Source organism: Myotis nattereri, assembly GCF_964212035.1.
Source record: "Myotis nattereri genome assembly, chromosome: 15".
Taxonomy (NCBI): domain Eukaryota; kingdom Metazoa; phylum Chordata; class Mammalia; order Chiroptera; family Vespertilionidae; genus Myotis; species Myotis nattereri.
The window spans coordinates 23722306-23741110 of record NC_138090.1 but is presented as its reverse complement, the minus strand read 5'-3'; the positions used below and the strand labels follow the sequence as shown (position 1 = coordinate 23741110).

At 53.1% G+C, this 18805-nt stretch overlaps 1 protein-coding gene and 1 long non-coding RNA gene across 3 annotated transcripts in view; one reads left to right on the top strand and one right to left on the bottom strand.

The window, feature by feature from the left end:
- The window catches only part of CMIP (c-Maf inducing protein), a gene marked incomplete at its 5' end in the record, with an annotated part of 231566 nt that extends 222288 nt beyond the window's left edge, over positions 1 to 9278 (bottom strand). The window contains one exon of the mRNA XM_081108403.1: positions 8979 to 9278. Within this exon, the coding sequence (XP_080964529.1) occupies positions 8979 to 9278 (300 nt within the window). The remainder of the gene's footprint in view (positions 1 to 8978) is intronic.
- Positions 9279 to 9953: 675 nt separating this feature from the next.
- On the top strand, positions 9954 to 16952 carry LOC308531474. 2 transcript variants are annotated; one of them, XR_013996922.1, is made up of 6 exons: positions 9989 to 10128; positions 10542 to 11592; positions 12030 to 12231; positions 14080 to 14128; positions 14214 to 14435; positions 16827 to 16952. It is a non-coding gene; the product is annotated as an uncharacterized lncRNA (long non-coding RNA). The 2 variants fall into 2 exon arrangements; XR_013996921.1 differs by lacking the exon at positions 12030 to 12231 and having other exon boundaries at positions 9954 to 10128; positions 10542 to 10722.
- Positions 16953 to 18805: the final 1853 nt, after the last annotated feature.

The window sequence follows — 18805 nt, the reverse complement described above, 5'->3', positions numbered from 1 at the left end:
CCGGTACCTGGGGTACTCACTTTATAAGTGCAGTACCTGAGCCCTGGCTGAGTAGGTCAGTTGGTTAGAGTGTTTCCCCAATATGCCAAGCTTACAGGTTCGATCCCCAGTCAGGGCACATACAAGAATCAACCAATGAATGTATAAATAAGTGGAACAACAAATTGATGTTTCTCTATCTCTTTCCTTTCCTCTCTCTCTGTCTCAAAAATCAATAAATAAAATAATAAATATACCTTAAGAAAATAAAAATAAGTGCAGTATCTGGGAGGATTCATTTGCAAATACAGGGTACCTTGGAGCACCCCCTTTGCAAACGCAGTGCCTGGGGAATTCCATTTGTACATATATCTGTTACTCAATCCACAAACTAGTGCCTGGCGCTTACCTTTTACAAATACTTGGCATTCACTTTCCAACACCAGTTCCCTGAACTCACTTGACAAATTCACAAAGGAATGTCTGCCAAACATTGGCAAACACTAAACTGATAAGCCCTCTGATTTTCAATTAAGATGTTTCTGCAAGAGGCTGAAATCATTTATGTATATCCAACCAACGCACATACATCCATGGACACACATGTTCGAGCATGGGGCAGACCTGCCTTTGCCTCTGAACTCTACCTACTCCCAATCCAATCCTTCTTGTCTCCAATGCAGCATCTGTAAAATGGAGATGATAATACCTACCTCGTAGGATTGTATGGAAAAGTAAAGGAGCACTGTGCCTGGCACACAGCAGGTGGACAATAAATGTCATGGCAATCAGGAGTGCAGTGCTCCATCCCCTGCAAAAGATTCACTTATCCTATTCTATTCCCCAACAGAGAGAAGACTGCAAACTTTCCTGATCTGCCACCAAACTCAACCCAGGAACCAGAAGAGACCATGTCGTTCGAATGCCCTTTCCAGAGAAGCAGCTCTGCTGCTGGTAGCTTGGACACCTCCAGACCACTGCGGCGTCACCCCTGTCCTCGGTGGGAGTCGTCATCAGGCCATGGTCTCCTTTGTCCTGGACACAGCTCACCCTGCCCCGGCCTCCAGGACACTGGGAGAGCTACAGGGCTGAGCTGTGGCCAAGGACCAGCCATACTCACAAATGGCTCTGCCTGGTGCTTGCTTCCTCTCCGCCCCCCACCCCCCAATGAGGCCCTACAGGAAGCAGAAACCCAGACTGGACGGTGACGTGAGCAAGCAAGACATAAACATGTTGCGTGAAGACAGCCAGCTGTGGGGGCTGGTTGTTATAGCAGTTAGCCTGCCCTGACTACACCAGCCCCGTCCACACAGATAGCACCACTGTCCCGCTCGGTCCCACACCAGCACGTGCCGGCGATCAGATTCACTGGGCTGAACAGTGAGCCAAAACCAAGGCAGTGGGCTCTCCCAGACTGTGTGCTCCCACAGCTCGGGGCTGGCCCAGGACATCCAGGAAATGACTGCCAGCTCCAGTGTTATCTCCCCTCCTGGTGACCCCCTCAGAGCCAGCCCAGCCTCAGGGAAACATCAGCTGCCCTGCCTCAGTCCTCACATCACCCTCCTGGGGACTGGAGAATCCAGCTCTTCTGCTTCCCTCCAAAGTGAGTTCACTCAGCCTAATCTGCTTATATGCTTCTGATAACCACTTGAAACTAAGAGAGCCAATGACGAAGGAAGGCACTGGAAGGTGCTGGGAGGCAGGAGTCCTGGGTGTGAGTCCCAGCCCTGCTGCTGAGTCATTTGTAAGGGTGTTTGGGCAACACACTTCCCCTTACCTCTCCCCTGGAGGCAATTTCGATGGTCAGTGTGTTCTAGATCCTGGGACCCTTGCAATGGTAGGGACAAAAGGAGCTGGTTTTTAAAAGTTTTGCTGGGCTTTGTAATTTAAGACTCTCTTAAAGCACCACTATTCTCACTACTTACTGGGAGGGAGCTGGGATACACACACACACACACACACACACACACACCAGTAGCACTAGAATGAAAGCTCCATGGGACAGGGAGCTGCCTGTACACCCAGCACCTGGCACATTCTGGGTGCTCATGAGCATTTTTTAATAGATGCTCACAGCTCCTGGAAAGCAGGGTAACGACAACTGTAGAGCATATATTCCGTACCAGCCACTTTATTGTGTGATTTCTAAGTACTAGCCAGCCTCAGGGCCTTTGCACTTGCCATTCTCTCTGCCTGGAATGCTCTCCCTCCAGATTATCGCCTTCTTCCCTTCCCTGACCACCACATACAAAGCCACAAGGCTCCCAGGCCCCAAGCCCCGAACATGCCACCTGCCTGCCTGCTTTCTTTTCTCCAGGGCCCCTGTCACCCACCACCGGTCAGGTTTCACATTTACTTGTTTAGTGGCTTACTGTCTGTCACCCACCCCACCAACACAAGGTCCAGGAGAACAGGGACTGGTTTTCTTCAAAGTGTCTAGAACAGTGATATTTATCTGCCATGTTAATACTGAATGAACTGCCATGCCTTCCTTACCTCACCTAAACCCTGCGGTCAATGCCAAAAGGAAGTTCCATAATCTGAACTTCACAGATAAGGACAGAGGTTAGGAGACTGGCCCAAGGTCACCCACCAGCTAGGAAGTTGCAGGGTGGGACCCTAGATTGCTGATCTGACCACTCTGCTGGGTCTGGCTGTTCTCTGTGCCCCTCGCTGCACACCCTAGACGCTCGTATAAACCTTTCTGCACATCACAGGTACAAAGAAATGGCGACTAAACACAGGGACCAATGTCAACACCAGAAATATTTTCTCTGCTGTCCCCTTGGCCTCAATATACACGGACACCTCCCCCATCTACATGCACACACATGCACACACACGCCTCATCACCCTCTGGTAGGACTCTGCTAATGTCAGCAAAGTTTCCTTTCAAACGCATCTGGCCTCCCTCACTGCCCTGTTGAATGCACTGGGTGCCCTATCACCAGAGCCAAGAGCTGGGAAAAGGCATTCTCACTTCCTCCCTTTCTCTACCCCAGGGCCTCGGGCTTGGCTTCCATCCTGGGGAAGCAGGAAGTCTGGAGACAAAAATGATGCTCTCAGGTGGAGCAGGAAACAGCTGTCCTGGGCTATGCAGACCCTTGTCCTTGGGGCAGAGGTCAGTATGACTGGTCGGCGCCCCCCTGCTCACCTGTGATCAGCTCCAGGCGTGGCCAGGTAGCCAGACCCTCCAAGGGGGCTCCCTGACCAGTGACATTCAGCCAGACTGAAGCCTGACTCCAGGCAGCAGTGATCTCAGACAAGGCACTCTGAGGGAGGGTCAGCTTGCCCTTGCAAAGCAACTCTGGGACTAAATAGTTTAACACCCACCAAGAAAGTAAGCAAAAAACATTCAGATTATCAAAACAGAAACAACTCAACTGAATAAAAATGGAAAGTTTAAAATAGCAAAAGATTGGAACTGATCTAAATGCCCAGCAGCAGGGAATGGTCTGCCTACATTATTGCCGTGCCCTCTACAATGGAACACTACGCATCAGTGAAAAAGAACAGGGCAGCTGCGTAGGCACAGACCTAGGATAACCTCCAAAAGACATCGTCCAATGAGAAACAATGGTCTGGGTCTGCGTGAAAATGCCAGAACGGTCAGCAAGGATACACAGGAATGGAAACAGGGCTTGCGCAGGAGGACGAGGGGCTGTGGGACATGAAGACAGTAAGAGAGACGCTTCGTTTTTCCTTCAATGCCTTGCTATACTCTCTGAATTTATTTGATGTGTGCATCACTGTTTCAATTTTCAAAAAAAGAAAAGAATTATCTGGTGTGTTTTTTAAAGACACTAGACTGTGCCCCCTGAGGAATTTTTCTTCAACCGCTTTCAACAATTTCTTGCCTCCATGCATACCAGATCTGCTAAATAGCCCTAACTTTCCCAAATGCACTGCTCATCTCAAGAGACTTTTCTCTGGAGACTGCCCGTTTTTAAATAGCAATAACCCCTTCCACTTGTGCAGTTTCACACAAGCTCTCTCAGGGCAATTAGGAAAACATGAATTGGAATACTGGCCTCTTGTCACACCCCTACTCTATGCTGGCCATCCTACTAGGTGCTAAACTGAATTCTTTTCAATCCTTACAGCAAACCTGTCAATGAGGCAGCATTGCCCCACCCTCCAGAAGAAGAAAAAGCAAGGCCCAGCAGGGAAAGCACGTGCCAGAAGTCACACAGCCAGGAAGTCATAACCTCAGAATCCAGACCCAGGCCCAAGGGACCGCAACCCCAGAGTTTGCTCTGCCTCATGGTGGAGGCATCCTAAACCATTAGGCTGCCTCACGTAATCTCACCGAATCCTTTAATCAAAGGCATAACTCGGCTACTTCACAGGTCCATTCTGCCAAAACACCAAGGGGTACCACCCGCATGGCTGGCCTGGAGAGAGGCTGCCCTTCTGCCCCAAGGCAGCTCTGGTCATGCGGCCACCAGGCTCCCCCTAGCCTTGCTGGGCACGGTGCCCCAGAAATGCCCTCCCTCTCTCACGGCCATGTGAGTTAGCGGGCCCTGTGGAGAAGCCACCTGTGGGCCACGGAGCCCAAGCCCAAGGCACACATCCGCCTCGCCCGCCTCCATCGCCAGCTCGGCAGCAAAGCCCAGCCACAAGCGGTGAAACCCCCTCCACCTGGACTGGCACACTTCTGCCCGTGGCCAGAAAGGGCATCTCAGATTGCACCAGGCGAGTGAATGGCAGCATCAAAAATACTCCCCCCTTAAAATGCACTTATTTACCACAGCCTGGGGAAGGCAGGCCACATTTGTTGTTTACAGAGAATTTAGATTTTTTTCTCCTCCGTCTCTGCCCCTCCCCTCCACCATCTCCAATCAGACAAGTTATCCAGAAACAAATGTGATCTATTCAAAAATCTTGTGACAAATGGCATTGAAAATAAAAATTCCTCGTGTTTACTAACTGCCACAATAAACATCACATAAATCAAAGGCGGGAAGCGGTGCATGATACAAAGTGAGAAAAGTCAACACACGTACACACACGTACACACACATACACAGGCAGATGCATTCCTGTGAGACACAAACTTTAATTCTCCAGTGGAAATCACACCGTTGGGATGAACTCTCTGCTCCACAGTTGACACCTAGATGCTTAGGAACTGCAAGTTCAGGAGAAGGCTCTCCCCACGGAAACACCGGACTAGAGGGACCTAATGAGAATTAAGGTGGTTTCTCTGTTCCTCTCGTGACTAGAAGGCCAGAAACATTTCAATCAGAGCAGCAGAGTGATGAGGATTTAAAAACAAGGCGCTGATGAATTAAGGCCTGAGAATAAAGAACGCTGCTGTCACCTGTGCCCCATCCCTGTTGGGTCAATGAATAAAAGACTTTCCGGACAGGATCCACCACGAGATGCCATGTGATGCGTGCACAAAATTAGGTGAAATAGAATGTCAGCAGCGTGTCTGTACTTCTTCGGTGCAGAGGAAACAAAGCACACAGACAAAGCCCTCTTCCAGTGGACAAACATGTCTAGCAGGTGATCAAATTCAACCTAGACACAGAATAGCAAAATGGATTCTGGTCTCACAGGACCAGGCTGCTTATGCAGAATGCCTGGCCGTCGGCTACGACTGACCGCCACCACGAAGCCCCAGGGAAGCCCAGGGACTGGGAAGTCTGGATGCAAAAGAGGAAGGAGGCGCCAGGGCTAGGCCACAGGCTGGGCAAACGGGCCCTTCCCCCACAAGGTGTGGTCATGTGTACCCCAGGGAAGGGGTGGATGCCTCCCAATCACCCCTCACACGTCAGCCAGGTCGCTGTCGCCTTTGTGTTTCCTTCTTTGTTTATGAGCTTTCTGGATCCAAAGTCTCAAGCACAAAGTGCATCAGGCCCGGCACTGTCACAGGCCACGTCAGGCACACTGTTGGCTCTGCAAGGATTTAATCAGTAACTGGCCCAGGAGACAGGCACAGGGCAAGCTCCAACCTGACCCCACACAAGGTAAAGTTTATAGCCAAGCCAGGGAGTGAGGCTGCCAGTCCCTGGGGCCCCAGTCTGAGCCCATCTCCCCAGCAGGGACTCAAGAGAGGTCCACCTGAGGGGCGAAGCCAGCAGGAACTGCCGCCCGGGTGGGCCTGGGCGCCCCATATGCTTCCACCCTCCTCGAGACAGCTGTGGCCCTGGTCTTTATCTCTGACAACAATCCAATTTATTGGATCAGTGTAGACAGACTCCAAAGACAATTTGGGCAAAAGAGTGTATTTAGTTTGTTTATTCATTCGGATCCAAATCAATCACTCTGACTCTTGTTCCTGAAGCCCACACAATTAACCATATAATTACCAAACGGTTCTGAGTTGAGCTGTATAGACAGATGATATACGTTTCAAGAAAGGATAGGAAACACACTTGATATATCGGCAGTGTGAGACTGGGCTAGGGACTCTACACAAAGCCACAGGGCTACACAGGGCTTGTTGTAGTGAACTGCACTCAAATTCACCTTTGTTTCATTTGGGCTAATATTTCTCAATAGAGTGCTTGGGCCGCACTATAAAATGCAGACAGATTACATAACGCCCAGGCCTCCGAAAAACCCCTCGGGGCTGCTTTGTTTCCTAGGACCTGGACACCAACCAGGTGTCTCAGGATAAGGCAAGGTCCCCAGTAGCCGTGCCAACCCCACCTCTGCCCTGGAGGCAGCCGCTCGACCAGGCCTGCCTCAGCAGCCCCCCGCCATGCTCACAGGCCCTGGCACAGAGAGCCATGTACTCCCCTGGAGCCCCCCCATGGGGAGATTTAAGGACACCCCTGCCCTACCCGAGGGGCTTGGTGATGACAGGCAGAGGAAGGGGAATTATGCCAGCTCATTGGACACTTGCTCAGAGTTCCTCCTTCCACATTTCCCAACGCCAGAGCAAGGCTCTGCTGAGACAAATCTCGTTCCATGGAGAGTGCTCAGTCCCGTCCTGAAAACCAGAGCTCCTCTCCAGAAAGGTCCAAGCTACAAAAGTGCCACCCACCTTGCGGGTGAAGGTGGGGCCAGGGCCTCTCTCTGGCTGCTTAAGAAACCAGCGCCTCGCTTCAGCCTTTCCTCCTTCCCCCTCTCGCTCACGTATACATCTTGAGCAATCAGAGGTAAGTCTGGGGCCTTGAGCCTCCAAAGCTGGCTTCCCCCAGACTATGGCCAGTAGCAGCAGAGGACACACTCCTGGCTCAGCCTGTCCTTCCCACAGAGGGTCACTGTGCCTCTCAACCATTTCTATACACACACATACACACATACACACACACACACACACACACACACACTCCCCTTCACTTTGAGGGGTGGCAGAAAAAAATAAAGCCCCCCATGAGCCAGGGGACAATTCGGAAGCCAGATTTGGGCGCTCCAGGTAGGTCCCAGGCAAGGAACTACTGAGGACACTAGTTCCTCCCCAATCTGAAATGGTGTGTGAGGGCACATTTTCCGAGGCTCTCCCTCCATCAAAGGAAAAGCCAAACCCGAAGCCCTGTGGTTCCTAAACATGCATGAGCCTGAAATTGGGCCTGGGCCGCTTCTCGACAGCCAGTGATCCACCCTGAGGAAGCAGCCTTTGCAGACATTGCACCAACGTGCCCACAGGAAAGAAAAAATAGGTGTTCTCAGCACGTCGGACCCAAAATTCAGAATAAAAGTCCTCGTGTGCTTCAACGCTCTCAGGAGGGGGGGAAGTTGTTTCGAGGAGTAAGGTTTCTCCTGCTAACTTTTCCCCCCTCCCCATTCCTTGGAGCATGTGTCACGGCCTGTGACACAGTGCCAAGGGAACATGGATGCCGGGGAAATGTCTACACACGCTACACGTTTGTGACATGCTATGTAAGCGACACCCTATTTCCTGGCTGGGTTTTCTTGGCACAGGTGTGGGCAGGCGGTGGATTCTGGTCCCCCCACCCCCACCCCATCCCCCACTGTGCTTAGTAAACAGGCTCACAGTGGCCCCAGGGGGGGAGTGTGCATTCTGGGGAAGACCTGTCACCTCTCAGTAGAGGAAGGAACCCTCTCAGCAAGGCTCAGGCCCAAGCAGATCTGGTGCTTTAAACTGTCCTTGTTTCAAAACACAAAGCATCCTGTTCAGGCTCCTGCCCGCCACCCCCGGCCCTGCGACCCCACCACAGCTCTTTCTCCACCTTGCAGGTTTGATTTCAGAAGCAGATCAATGACTGCTCTTCTCCCTCTCACCCAGCTGACCCAGTCCCAACCACACATTTAAAAACAATAACAGTAACAAAATAAAAACCCCAGCATGGAAACACACGTCTACACACACACACTTCACAGACAATGCCAGACCGGAGCCCCACGAGCCAGCTTCCACACTAGAACCTGACCCTCAGCCCTGGGTGGGGAGGAGACGGTCCCGGACCCCCGCCCCTGCCCCTGCCCCTCCCCCTCCAGCCCCCCAATGTGCCAAAGAGATTTTTTTTCAGAAAGGGAAGCACCCAGTTTTGCCTGCCAGCCCGGGCAGGAAAGAGAATAAAAGATGGGTACAGTTCAAAGAAAGGAACTGGTTTCTGGAAATTCTTTGGGTTTGGGGGTTTTGAGGATGTTGGGGTTTGGGGCTTGGGGGGTGGTGGGGAGGTGTTTTATTTTTTTGGTTGTTTTGTTTCCCCGTCCCCCGCAGGCTTTCAGAAAGGGAACCCTCACCACCACCGGGGCCCAGCCGGTCCAGCCCACGGTCCCACCCGCAAGAAACCCGAGCGCTGGGCCCGAGGTCCCCCAAGGCTCAGCCGGGGCTGGGCCAGATCCTCTCCAGGATCCTCAGGGTCCCCCGAACCGCCGGCCGGGCAGAGCTCCTCGCGGTCCACCACCCGGCGCCCAGCCCAGGCCGGGAGCGGGGCGCCGGGCGCTCCCCGCCCCTGGCGCCCCCCGGTGCGCGGCGGGCCCCGGGCTCCAGGTGCAGCCGTGGGAGGGGGCGCCCTGCGGTCCCAGGGGAGGCGCGGGGGAGCCGGCGCGCGGCCACGCGGAGCGGAGCGACTCACCGTGGCGGACGCCAGGCTGTTGTCGGCCAGCGTTAGGTGGTGCGGCTCCCAGCGCCTCAGGAATTTCGAGGTGAGGATCTTGCTGAGAAAGGTCCGCGGGTGCCGGATGACACAGACCTGGATGTCGCCCTCCTGCAGCAGTTTGTACCTCATGCCGTTGCACAGGAGGAGGGCCCGGCGACAGGGCACGGCGCCCATCTTCGTGCCCTCGGGGGCCGGCACGTCGCCCCCCAGCAGCGGCTTGGTCTCCTCGATCTGCCGGGGGTCGCCGCCGCCGCCCGAGCTGCTGGTCAGATCCATGGCCGGCCGGGCCGGGGAGGGGGCCGGGGGCGGGGAAAGGGGCTGTCCCGGCTGCGGGGCGGCGGGGCCCCCGGTCGGCGGCCCGCACCCCCCCACCGCTCAGGAAGGTGGGGGGGTGGGGGGCAGGGGGCGCCCGCAGGGGAGGGGCCGGCGGGCGGCGGCGGGCGCGGCGGCGCGGTCCTTCCTGCGGGACTCGGCTTCCTCCTAGCTCGTCGGGTGCATGCTCGCGCGGCCGGACCGGCGGGGCGGCGGGCGGGCGGGGAGCGGCAGCGCCGGGGGCCGGCAGCGGGCGTGTCTCGGCCCCGCCGCCCGCTCGTGTGTACAGTACGTGTGTCTGGGCGGCCGTCCGCGGGCGAGTGTGCGGCGGGGGCCGCGGGGGCCGGCTCTGTTGAGAGATTGCAGAAGCCGCTCGGCGCCCGCGCGATTGGTCCCCGCGGGGTCATGTGCCCGCCCCTCTGACGTCAATGGCGGCAACGGCGGCGGCCGCGGCGGCGGCCTCTCGCAGGCGGAGCCGGGCCGGGCGGGGACGCGAGGGGCCGAGGCGCGGCCCGACGGGAGGGGCGGCCCCTGGGGAGGGGGCTGAGGCGCGCGAGCCCCGGCCGGTCCCGCCCGCCCCGCCCGGAACGGGAGGGGGCTGGGGCCGCGGGGGCGGGGCGCGTGACGTCACGCCCAGCCGCGCCCCCGCGGGTGCCCAGGCTGGTGCGGAGCCGCGAGGCCCACGGGCGGGACCGGATCCGGGACCAGCCGTGGTCCCCGCACCCCACGCTCCCCATGCCGGCGGCCCCGGTCGGAAACGTCCACGCCCGGAAACATGTCAACGCCCCGAAACATGTCACCGCGGACGGCCAAGGTGCGGCCAGGTGCAACCCCGAGGGACCGGGCGGGGCGGGGCCGGGCCGGAGGGGTGGGGGCGGGACCCCCTGACCTCTGACACCCCCTCCACAGCTCAGGCTGCACATCTGGCTGGACAGGGGTGTCTCCTCGCCTTGAAAATGCTCCCTCAATTGTCTGGGTAATGAGCCCACCCTGCCCGTGTCAGCCCAGCAGACACTGGGCCTTTCCCAGATGCCTACCAGCCTTGGCCTTTTGGGTCCAGAGCTGCCTTCGGGGAGGGGACAGGCTCGCCAACCCCCTCCTTTTTCCTGCCCGTGGAGCCTGACCCCTTCTAAGAACCTATACAACCAAGGCCCCCCCAAAGGTCCTGGACTGCCCGCTCCTCTTCCTGCACCCCAGTAACTCCCGCTTCTTTACCTCTCCCCTCAGAGCGGGACCTGGCCCTTCACCTCTGCCTCACCCGCTGGGGAGCAGCTCCTCCTGCAAGCGCTTTGTGGAATGAACCGCAGTGTCACTCAGGACTAGAGCTGAAAGGAAAACGTTCCCTTCCTGGCATCAGGAGACACCTAAGGCCGCCCAGCAAATGCTCGGCTCCCTCAGGCTTTCTCAGGTCCACACGCTTCTGCAGTTAATACCTTCCAAACCCCCAGATGTCTGCCTTCTCGTTAAGTGAAGGTGCCCTGCAGGGAACACATGGGTGTGCGCGCGTGAGTTGAATCCTATCATGAATGCCGCAGTTTATCCACAGAGCCCCTGTGGTGGGAGTATCTCCTCCCCATTCTCTCCCAGAACAGACAAGATGGAGGGGCTCCCCCGGAGCCTGGGTTGGGGAAGGGGGTGGAAGGCAGGGCCCAGTCCCTCACAGAAATGACTCAAATGTCCAGGCTGCCCAGGAGATGGGCAGAGCTGTTCTTCCTGGTGCACCCTGAGGGAGGCACGGTTTAGTGAGAAAGTGAGGTATTCAGCATCTCCCCACAATTTGCTGGCATTTCATTCAACTTCTAAGCTTCAACCGCCTTGAGAAAACCAAACAAGAAAAGGGGCAAACCCGAGCCCCCACCTCATGCTGTAGGTGTGGGTGCAAGGGATGGCTGTGATCAAGCCCTCCACCCCCACCCCTAAGTCGTTAAGGGATGGGTTTATTGAGCTCCTGCTCTGTGTTGTCGTAGGAGTAATTCCTGTAATAGCCACTTCCAATGTGCTACGAGTTGTACGTGCATGCACCTTTCCTTTGTCGCAGCAACCTTAGGACATAGCTGCCATCACCATCCTCACCTGCAGATGAGGGCACAGAGAGGCTGAGCTACTTGCCCAGGCTCACGTAGCTAGTCAGGATTGACCCAGGTATGGAGATCAGATAAAGGATGATAAAGACAATGACCAACCACCCTGTGCTTGAGCTCCAGGAACAGAGAGGGAACAGCTAACCCAGCAGGTGCTGGGGTACATGTCCTGGCTTCAGGAGGTCTTTAGGAATCAGGTAAAGAGGGGAAAGATGCTCGGGCGTGGGGGCGTTGGGGGGGCCTTGGTCACATACAAAGGTGGAATGGCACATACAAAGAGGTGGGAGGACGCTTGGCCGGTGCAGGAAACTAGCTCGTTTGCCAAGGCACACAAGGTACCCGGGGAATGCAGGGCAGAGGCCTCAGAGATTTGAAAGTATTGAATTCAATCGGTCATCTTTAAATAATTGTTTTAAAATATGTTTTTATTGATTGCAGAGAGAGGAGAGATAGAAACATCAGTGATGAGAGAGAATTATCGATCGGCTGCCTCCTGCACACCCCCTACTGGGGATCGGGACCTCAACCCTGGACATATGCCCTGACTGGGAATCGAACTGTGACTTCCTGGTTCATGGGTTGGTGCTCAACCACTGAGCCACACTGGCCGGTCTAAATCATTTTTAAATTTTAGTTTGAAAGCAGTGACATGGAGCCCCCAAGACACTGTAAGAAGAAAAGCTCCTTGGGGCAGAAATCAGGAGTTCCTGGTTGACAGCAGAGCTGGCTCAGGGCCAGCACGGGGTCAGGGCTCAACAATGACTGATGGTCACACTGATGGTCACACTCACCTATTCCCTGGTGCTTCAAAACCTGCCGACCGTAGGACCACGTCAGTAAGTTGAGACACGATGAGATGGAATGTTATTAGTGTTCAGTTGGCGATAGCTGAGTCCCCAGCCTCCTAGACTGGGACTCATGTAACTCATTGCAGAGCCCCCTTGCTCCCACTATTCCAGGTTCCTGACCTAGAAGTAAATCTGAGTCCAGCTGTCAGATTCCATCAAAAGTCCCCTCCCCACGGGACCCCAACCTCTGTAGGAAACACAAGCCCATCAAGTTTCCATGGATGGATATGTACCCAAGTCATCTTCAATGCCATGGGAATCCAGACTCTCAAACAAATGTGGTCCCAGCCCCTTAGAGCTCACCTTCCTGGCATTGAACTTGAGAACTTTACTGAGCAGCAGAGAAGACACTGAAGTTCACAAACCCTTCACTCTCCTTGAGCTCCCATAGGCCAGCTCATTCAACAAGGTCACCAGACAAACCTGTCCTTTTCTGCATTCTTTGCTGGAGGTCCCTCCCTGTTTGAGGCAGGTCCCTCCTTATCTGAGCTCACTGCATCACTTGAGTTCAGCAACCACGAGGGGTTCACCCCTGGGCCACATTGGCAGAGAACCTACACTGTGGCAAGTGCCGTGCTGGGAGCTGGGGTTGTAGTGACCGGGTAGTAAACTGCCCTCATGAGCTCACATCTCCATTCCCACACCCCTGAAGTCTCCCCCTGAGCTAACTCAGAGGGGAAAGACAGCCCTGCTGCCTCGCTGCCCACGGCGGCATCTGGGGGAGGGGAGCATTGTGAATGGCCAGCCCACGGAGAGGGCCACCTGAGCACCCTCTTCTAGCAGCCCTGCCCTTTCGGCAGACACACCACGCATGGGTGTCCTTATCGGAGTAGTCTCTAGTGAGACCCTCACCAGCCTTTCTCCGCTCCCTCCTTGCCCTGCCCACCACGAAATTGTGCAGGAACCCAAGTGTAACCTCAAAAGGGCAGGGTTCATTCCAGTTGGGCCCATCATTGTGTCCAGTGGTGCGCTGGTAAATGTTTAACAATCAGCGTGTTGAGAAAAAGGAAAGCCCTGATTCACAACGTTTGACAATTTCCAGGGTGTAAATATTCCTACCGTGGCCGATTTCAAGCTGCCAACATGCATGGCTGGACGTGGAGCTGGAAAGAGATGGGCCCCATGAGAGTGTAATTCCGCCCTACAGACGGCAGACCAGGGGACAGCGAACAGAGGCGGGAGGGCCAGATTCAGCTCCTGGCCCGCGGAGCCTGAAACACTTACTCTCTGGCCCTTGTACAGAAAAAGCTTGGCGACCCCTGCAACAGACATAAATAACCTCCAGAACAGAGATACTAGTAAAACATAGAAGAATAATTAGGAAGTGATGCGTTTTATTACCTTTTAAAATATATAATTTATTTCGTGGTAACTGTAATTTATTCTTGTTTAATGGCTCTTTGACAACCAGCTTGCAAGCTTCCTGAAGAAGGAACAGTCGCTCTCATGAGCCAGTAGAGATTAGTTAGCTCCAGCATGCCGCTACCTGTTCCCCTGCGCCGGGCCCCGAGTCGGTGCACAGTGGCTATCTGCCGAATGGTTGGAAATCTAACTGCACTGCCGAGGGTCTAAGCACTAGGCAGCATTGCCCTGACCCTTCAGTCTCTCATTCCGTTCCCTCAAACACCTCTAGCACCTGCTGAGTGCCAGGGACTCTGTTGAGTGCTACAGATCCAGTTGACACAACATCTCCTCTTGGAGCTCAGAGCTGAGTACGGGCAACCAGATACCCTCCCCCCACAAAAATCACCACCCCCCCCCCAAATAAAGTATGCCAAGAAGAACACAACCTCTTCCCTTTTCCAACTGTGTGCGTCTTTGGTTGGTTTCCTACAGAGTGGGGTCCTAGCAGCACCTTTTTCCAGAGTTGAAGAAGTGAAGTGAGGTAAGCGATGCCAAGACCACAGCCTGGCCCAGAGTGAGCCCTTGGAATAAGCTTCGGCTGTTTCACGTCACCTCCGTCATTTTAGAACCCGTGTTTCTGCGGCCTCGGATATGGACCCTGCAGCCAGTCCACGTCTCTGGCCTTTCCCGTTTGCCCAGCAGCTGGAGTGCAGACTCTCCCGATCAACATCTCGGCAGGGCTTCCAGCCTTCACGCTGCGGACATTGGGCCAGATCGTTCTTGGTGGCAGGCGGCGGGCAGCCCTGAGCACTGGAGCCATTCAGCAGCAGCCCGGCCTCTGCCCACAGGTACGAGCGTCATCCCCAATTTGTGACAACCAAACGGTCCCAGGCTTGGCCACGAGTCACCTGGGAGCCCAAGCCGCTGCTGGTTAGAAACCGGGGTTTGAAGGAGGATGTTTCCCCCACCCTCCGTGGGTACAGGCAGCTCCCCAGCCACCCCGTGGGCTGCAGTCTGGGGAGATTTTATTGCTCACACTCATGCAACAGCACATTCCTCCTCAGACGCCACTTCTGGGCGTGCGGCACACCAACGCCGGCTTTATCAGACTGTCCAGGAACACAGGGTGGAATAAGGTGCGACCTCTTTTAAGTCCTGTTTTTGGAGCCTATTTAACAACACAAGGCCACACTTGTTATAAAATGCCAAGCACCAAAAGCAGGCAACAACATTGTTTGTTCTCAAGTGGTGCCTTTTCATAGCTACACGTGGGGCTGTTGCGTTTGGGGAACTCTCTGGAAGCTCCGTCTGGAAATTACATCAGCTAGGAGATCGCTCCCGAACCTCATGTTTACCAGGCATGAGACACCACCATAATGGCACACACACGCTGTACTGATGGCATCTAATGTGCTGATCGCCTCATAAAATGTGCTGCTCTTCCGATATACGGAGAGGAGTTGTGTTTTTACCCTAAAGTTGATGAACATCTTCCTCTTCTGAGCTGAGGTGAAGTCAGTGCATTTCCTAGGCTCATCAGGAGGGAGGGCGGGGCGGGGGGAGCCCTATTCTATTCATCAGCCTGCGATGCTGGTAGCTGAGAGATCACTGTGCCGCTCACCCACCCGTGCTGGTTTCAGGGGGCAAAAGAAGAGGAACATGAAGTACCATCCTCTCCCCCTTTTCTGTCTCATTTTCACCAAATGATGGCAGTCTGAGGTTAATTTTTTTAAGTAAAGGGTGTCCCAAAATTCACGCAAGAAGTAATTTTGATTAAAAAAAAAAACAGGTTTATAATTAAAAATTGTAATTTTTTATTGATTCATAAAGTATACAGTATAGGGTTATGTATGGAATAGCATATCGGGTAACTGGCCTCCACGGCTTTGCTGGCACATACGCACTCTTTTGTTGAAATTTTCCATGACCGTTTTGCATAAATGTGGCTGACTTTCGATGAGGCTCATTTTCATCTTGATGGCTTGGTTAATCGGCAAAATTGTCGCATTTGGGGTTCAGAAAATCCACGAGTGATTGTTGAGAAACAAATGCATGCACAATGTGTCACTGTTTGGTGCGGAGTTTGGGCTGGAGGCATCATCAGACCATTCTTCTTTGAAAATGCGGCTGCTCAGGCAATAACGGTTAATGGTGCTCGCTATTGCGACATGATAATCGAGTTTACCTGGTATGCTATTCCATACATAACCCTATACTGTACACTTTATGAATCAATAAAAAATTTACAATTTTTAATTATAAACCTGTGTTTTCTATCAAAATTACTTCTTGCGTGAATTTTGGGACACCCTTTATTACAAAGGACTGGTAGTTTATCTGGAACTAATATTTCTTACACACAGTTGATTAAGTTACATACATGCACCAAAACCTGAATAGCGGTTAGATCTGGGTAACCAAGATCAAGGTAACCAAGGCAAGATCGAGGGTTTGTCTAAGATCCCACAGCAGAAGAGTGGAATTACAGGTCATTCCCCCCACCCCACCCCCACTTTTAAGCCAATGTTATTGAAGTATAATCTACATGAAGTCAAGTGTGCCCATTTTCAAAGAACAGGCTGACAAGTGTTGATGAACGTATAGCCCCATGTAACCGCCACTGTAATCAAGATATTGGTATAGAACATTCCCAAGCCCAGAAGTTTCTTCCGGACCCAGCACCCCCTGATCTGCTGCTGTCACTATAGATGGTTCTTACTCCTCCTTGAACTTCATACAAATAGAATCAAATGTTGGGTACTTTTGGCCTGGCCCAATGGCTCAGTTGGTTGGAGTAACATCCCATACACCAAACAGGTTGCAGATTCAATTCCCTGTCAGGGCCTATACCTAGGTTGCAGGTTCCATCTGGGAGGCAACTAGTCAATGTTTTTCTCGCCCCCGCCCCCTCCCCCCCCCCCCCCCCGCCTCACTCCCCCCCTTTTATCTTCCCCCGCCCCCTTCCTCTCTCTAAAATCAGTAAACATATCCTCGGGTAAGGATTAAAAAAAAAAAAGTTGTGTACTTTTGGGAATCTGAGTTCTTTGACTGCACATAACAGTTTTCGAGATGTATCCATGTGGGTGCTGACTAATACATCCAACTTGGGTGTAACCCTGTTTGGGTACATTTGGTGTTCTTTTTTATGCCACCCCCAAAGTTTCTACAATGAGCATGTATTGATTTGTTTTAATTTTTTTTAAAAAGATCAATGCCATTCATTGTTCAAAAATTCACAGGGACTTAATGAAGAGCCCAAATGCCAAGCTGCTGCCGACTCATGGGAGTAATGCCTGGCACAGCCACACGGAGGACTGAAGGCCATGGATCACATTAAAAAAATAAAAACCACTGTGTTTTTCAGATTAATTGCATCTCTCTCCCACACCAGCCTTTGCAGTGAGCTGCTCAAATTGACCAATTTAAGTGTGACCTCCTTTCTTCTCCTCCGTCCACTCTGAGTCAGTTGCTAAGAAGCAGTGAAAGGAAGTGTGTGCGGGGTTGGGGGATGTGTTACCTGTGTGGGGAACATGAAGCCCTCCCGAAACTTACCCTCACCTCCCTTTGCATCGGCCACTTCAGACAACCTTCGGATGGGCAAGGTGATGAATGGCCCCACCCCATTTCACAGATTAGGAAACTGAGGCAAAGTCAAGAATTTATCTAAGATCTCACAACAGGAGAGTGGGAAGATGCTACCCAGCAGCCCCAGGGCTTGAAGGCACAAACTTCAGATTTAGATCCCAGTTGTCCACCTTCCTTAGCTGGGTCACGCTCCCTAAATCACTTAACCTCTCTGAACCTCAGTCTCTTCATCGGAGAAGCAGAGATCCAATCATGATATTCCCGGTGGCGCTAATGAGATAATGCATGGAGAGTGCTCAGAACAAGGCCTAGACCAGTGATGGCGAACCTTTTGAGCTCGGCGTGGCAGCATTTTGAAAAACCCTAACTTAACTCTGGTGCCGTGTCACATATAGACATTTTTTGATATTTGCAACCATAGTAAAACAAAGACTTATATTTTTGATATTTATTTTATATATTTAAATGCCATTTAACAAAGAAAGGTCAACCAAAAAATGAGTTCACGTGTCACCTCTGACACGCGTGTCATAAGTTCGCCATCACTGGTCTAGGAAGAAGTCGGTGCTCAATGAGTGGTAGGAAAAAATGGTTTCTCAACTCCTGGTCTCTTCTTTCTTCAATCACAGCACAAAACAAACCAATTGCTGCCTGCCTGAGCTGATGGGACAGGAGTGGACATTACCCTGTAACTCCAGGAAAATGTCTCACAGATGCAGAGAAATGAGAAGGCAGGCCCCAGCGTCCAGGAGTTGGCCAAGACACCTTGGTTGCAACAGAAACCAATGAGAGTCACTTCAAAAAAGAGTGGGGCTGGGTTCTAAGGGGGCACGGTTACCTCGCCAGCGCTCCAAGGGCATCGAGGCGTCCAGGGGTCAGAAAGGGCCAGAAACTAGGGACCCAGGGGCCTTCTCTCTGCTTCATGTGTCTGCCTCTCTCTGCATCATCCCTCCCCACACCCTGGCTTTCTCTGTGATGTCACTTCAGCACGACAGAGGTGGCCATTTGAGAGACCAGCCGGGATCAAACTAGGCTATATTTGGCCCAGTTCCAAGGGAAGGACTTGGTTGGCTCAGCTTGGGGCAGATGCCCAACCCAGCCACTTTCCAAGCCAAGTTATACAAATATGGCAACCATTCCCTAGAGGTGAGACGGACAGTCCAGGGGGGTCATTGTGAGGGGCAGGCCTCCCAGGAAATGTCTCCTTACAAATAATAACCACTTCTTTCCTGTGTTCCCCAACCTTGTGCATTTCTTTATTAATAAGAAGAGCCAATGTCCACAAAGGGCTTCCTGTGTGCCAGTTACTGTGTGAACACTTTGCATACGTTAACGCCTTTAAATTAATCCTCACAAAATCGCTATGACTTTATTCTGTCCGTTGTACAGATGAAAAAACTGGGGTGTCGAGAGGTTACACAATTTGCCGAGGATCCCACTTGAACTCGGCCAGTCTGGCACCTGGCCTGCTCTCTTAGCCGCCAGGCTGTGTTGCCTTATTTTAGCCCGATCACGCATTTTAAAAAAATATTTTAAATTGATTTTTAGAGAGAGAAGAACAGAGAGGGAAAGAGAGGGAAACATCGATGTGAGAGAGAAACGTCTGCCTCTTGCACGTGCCCTGCCGGGGATT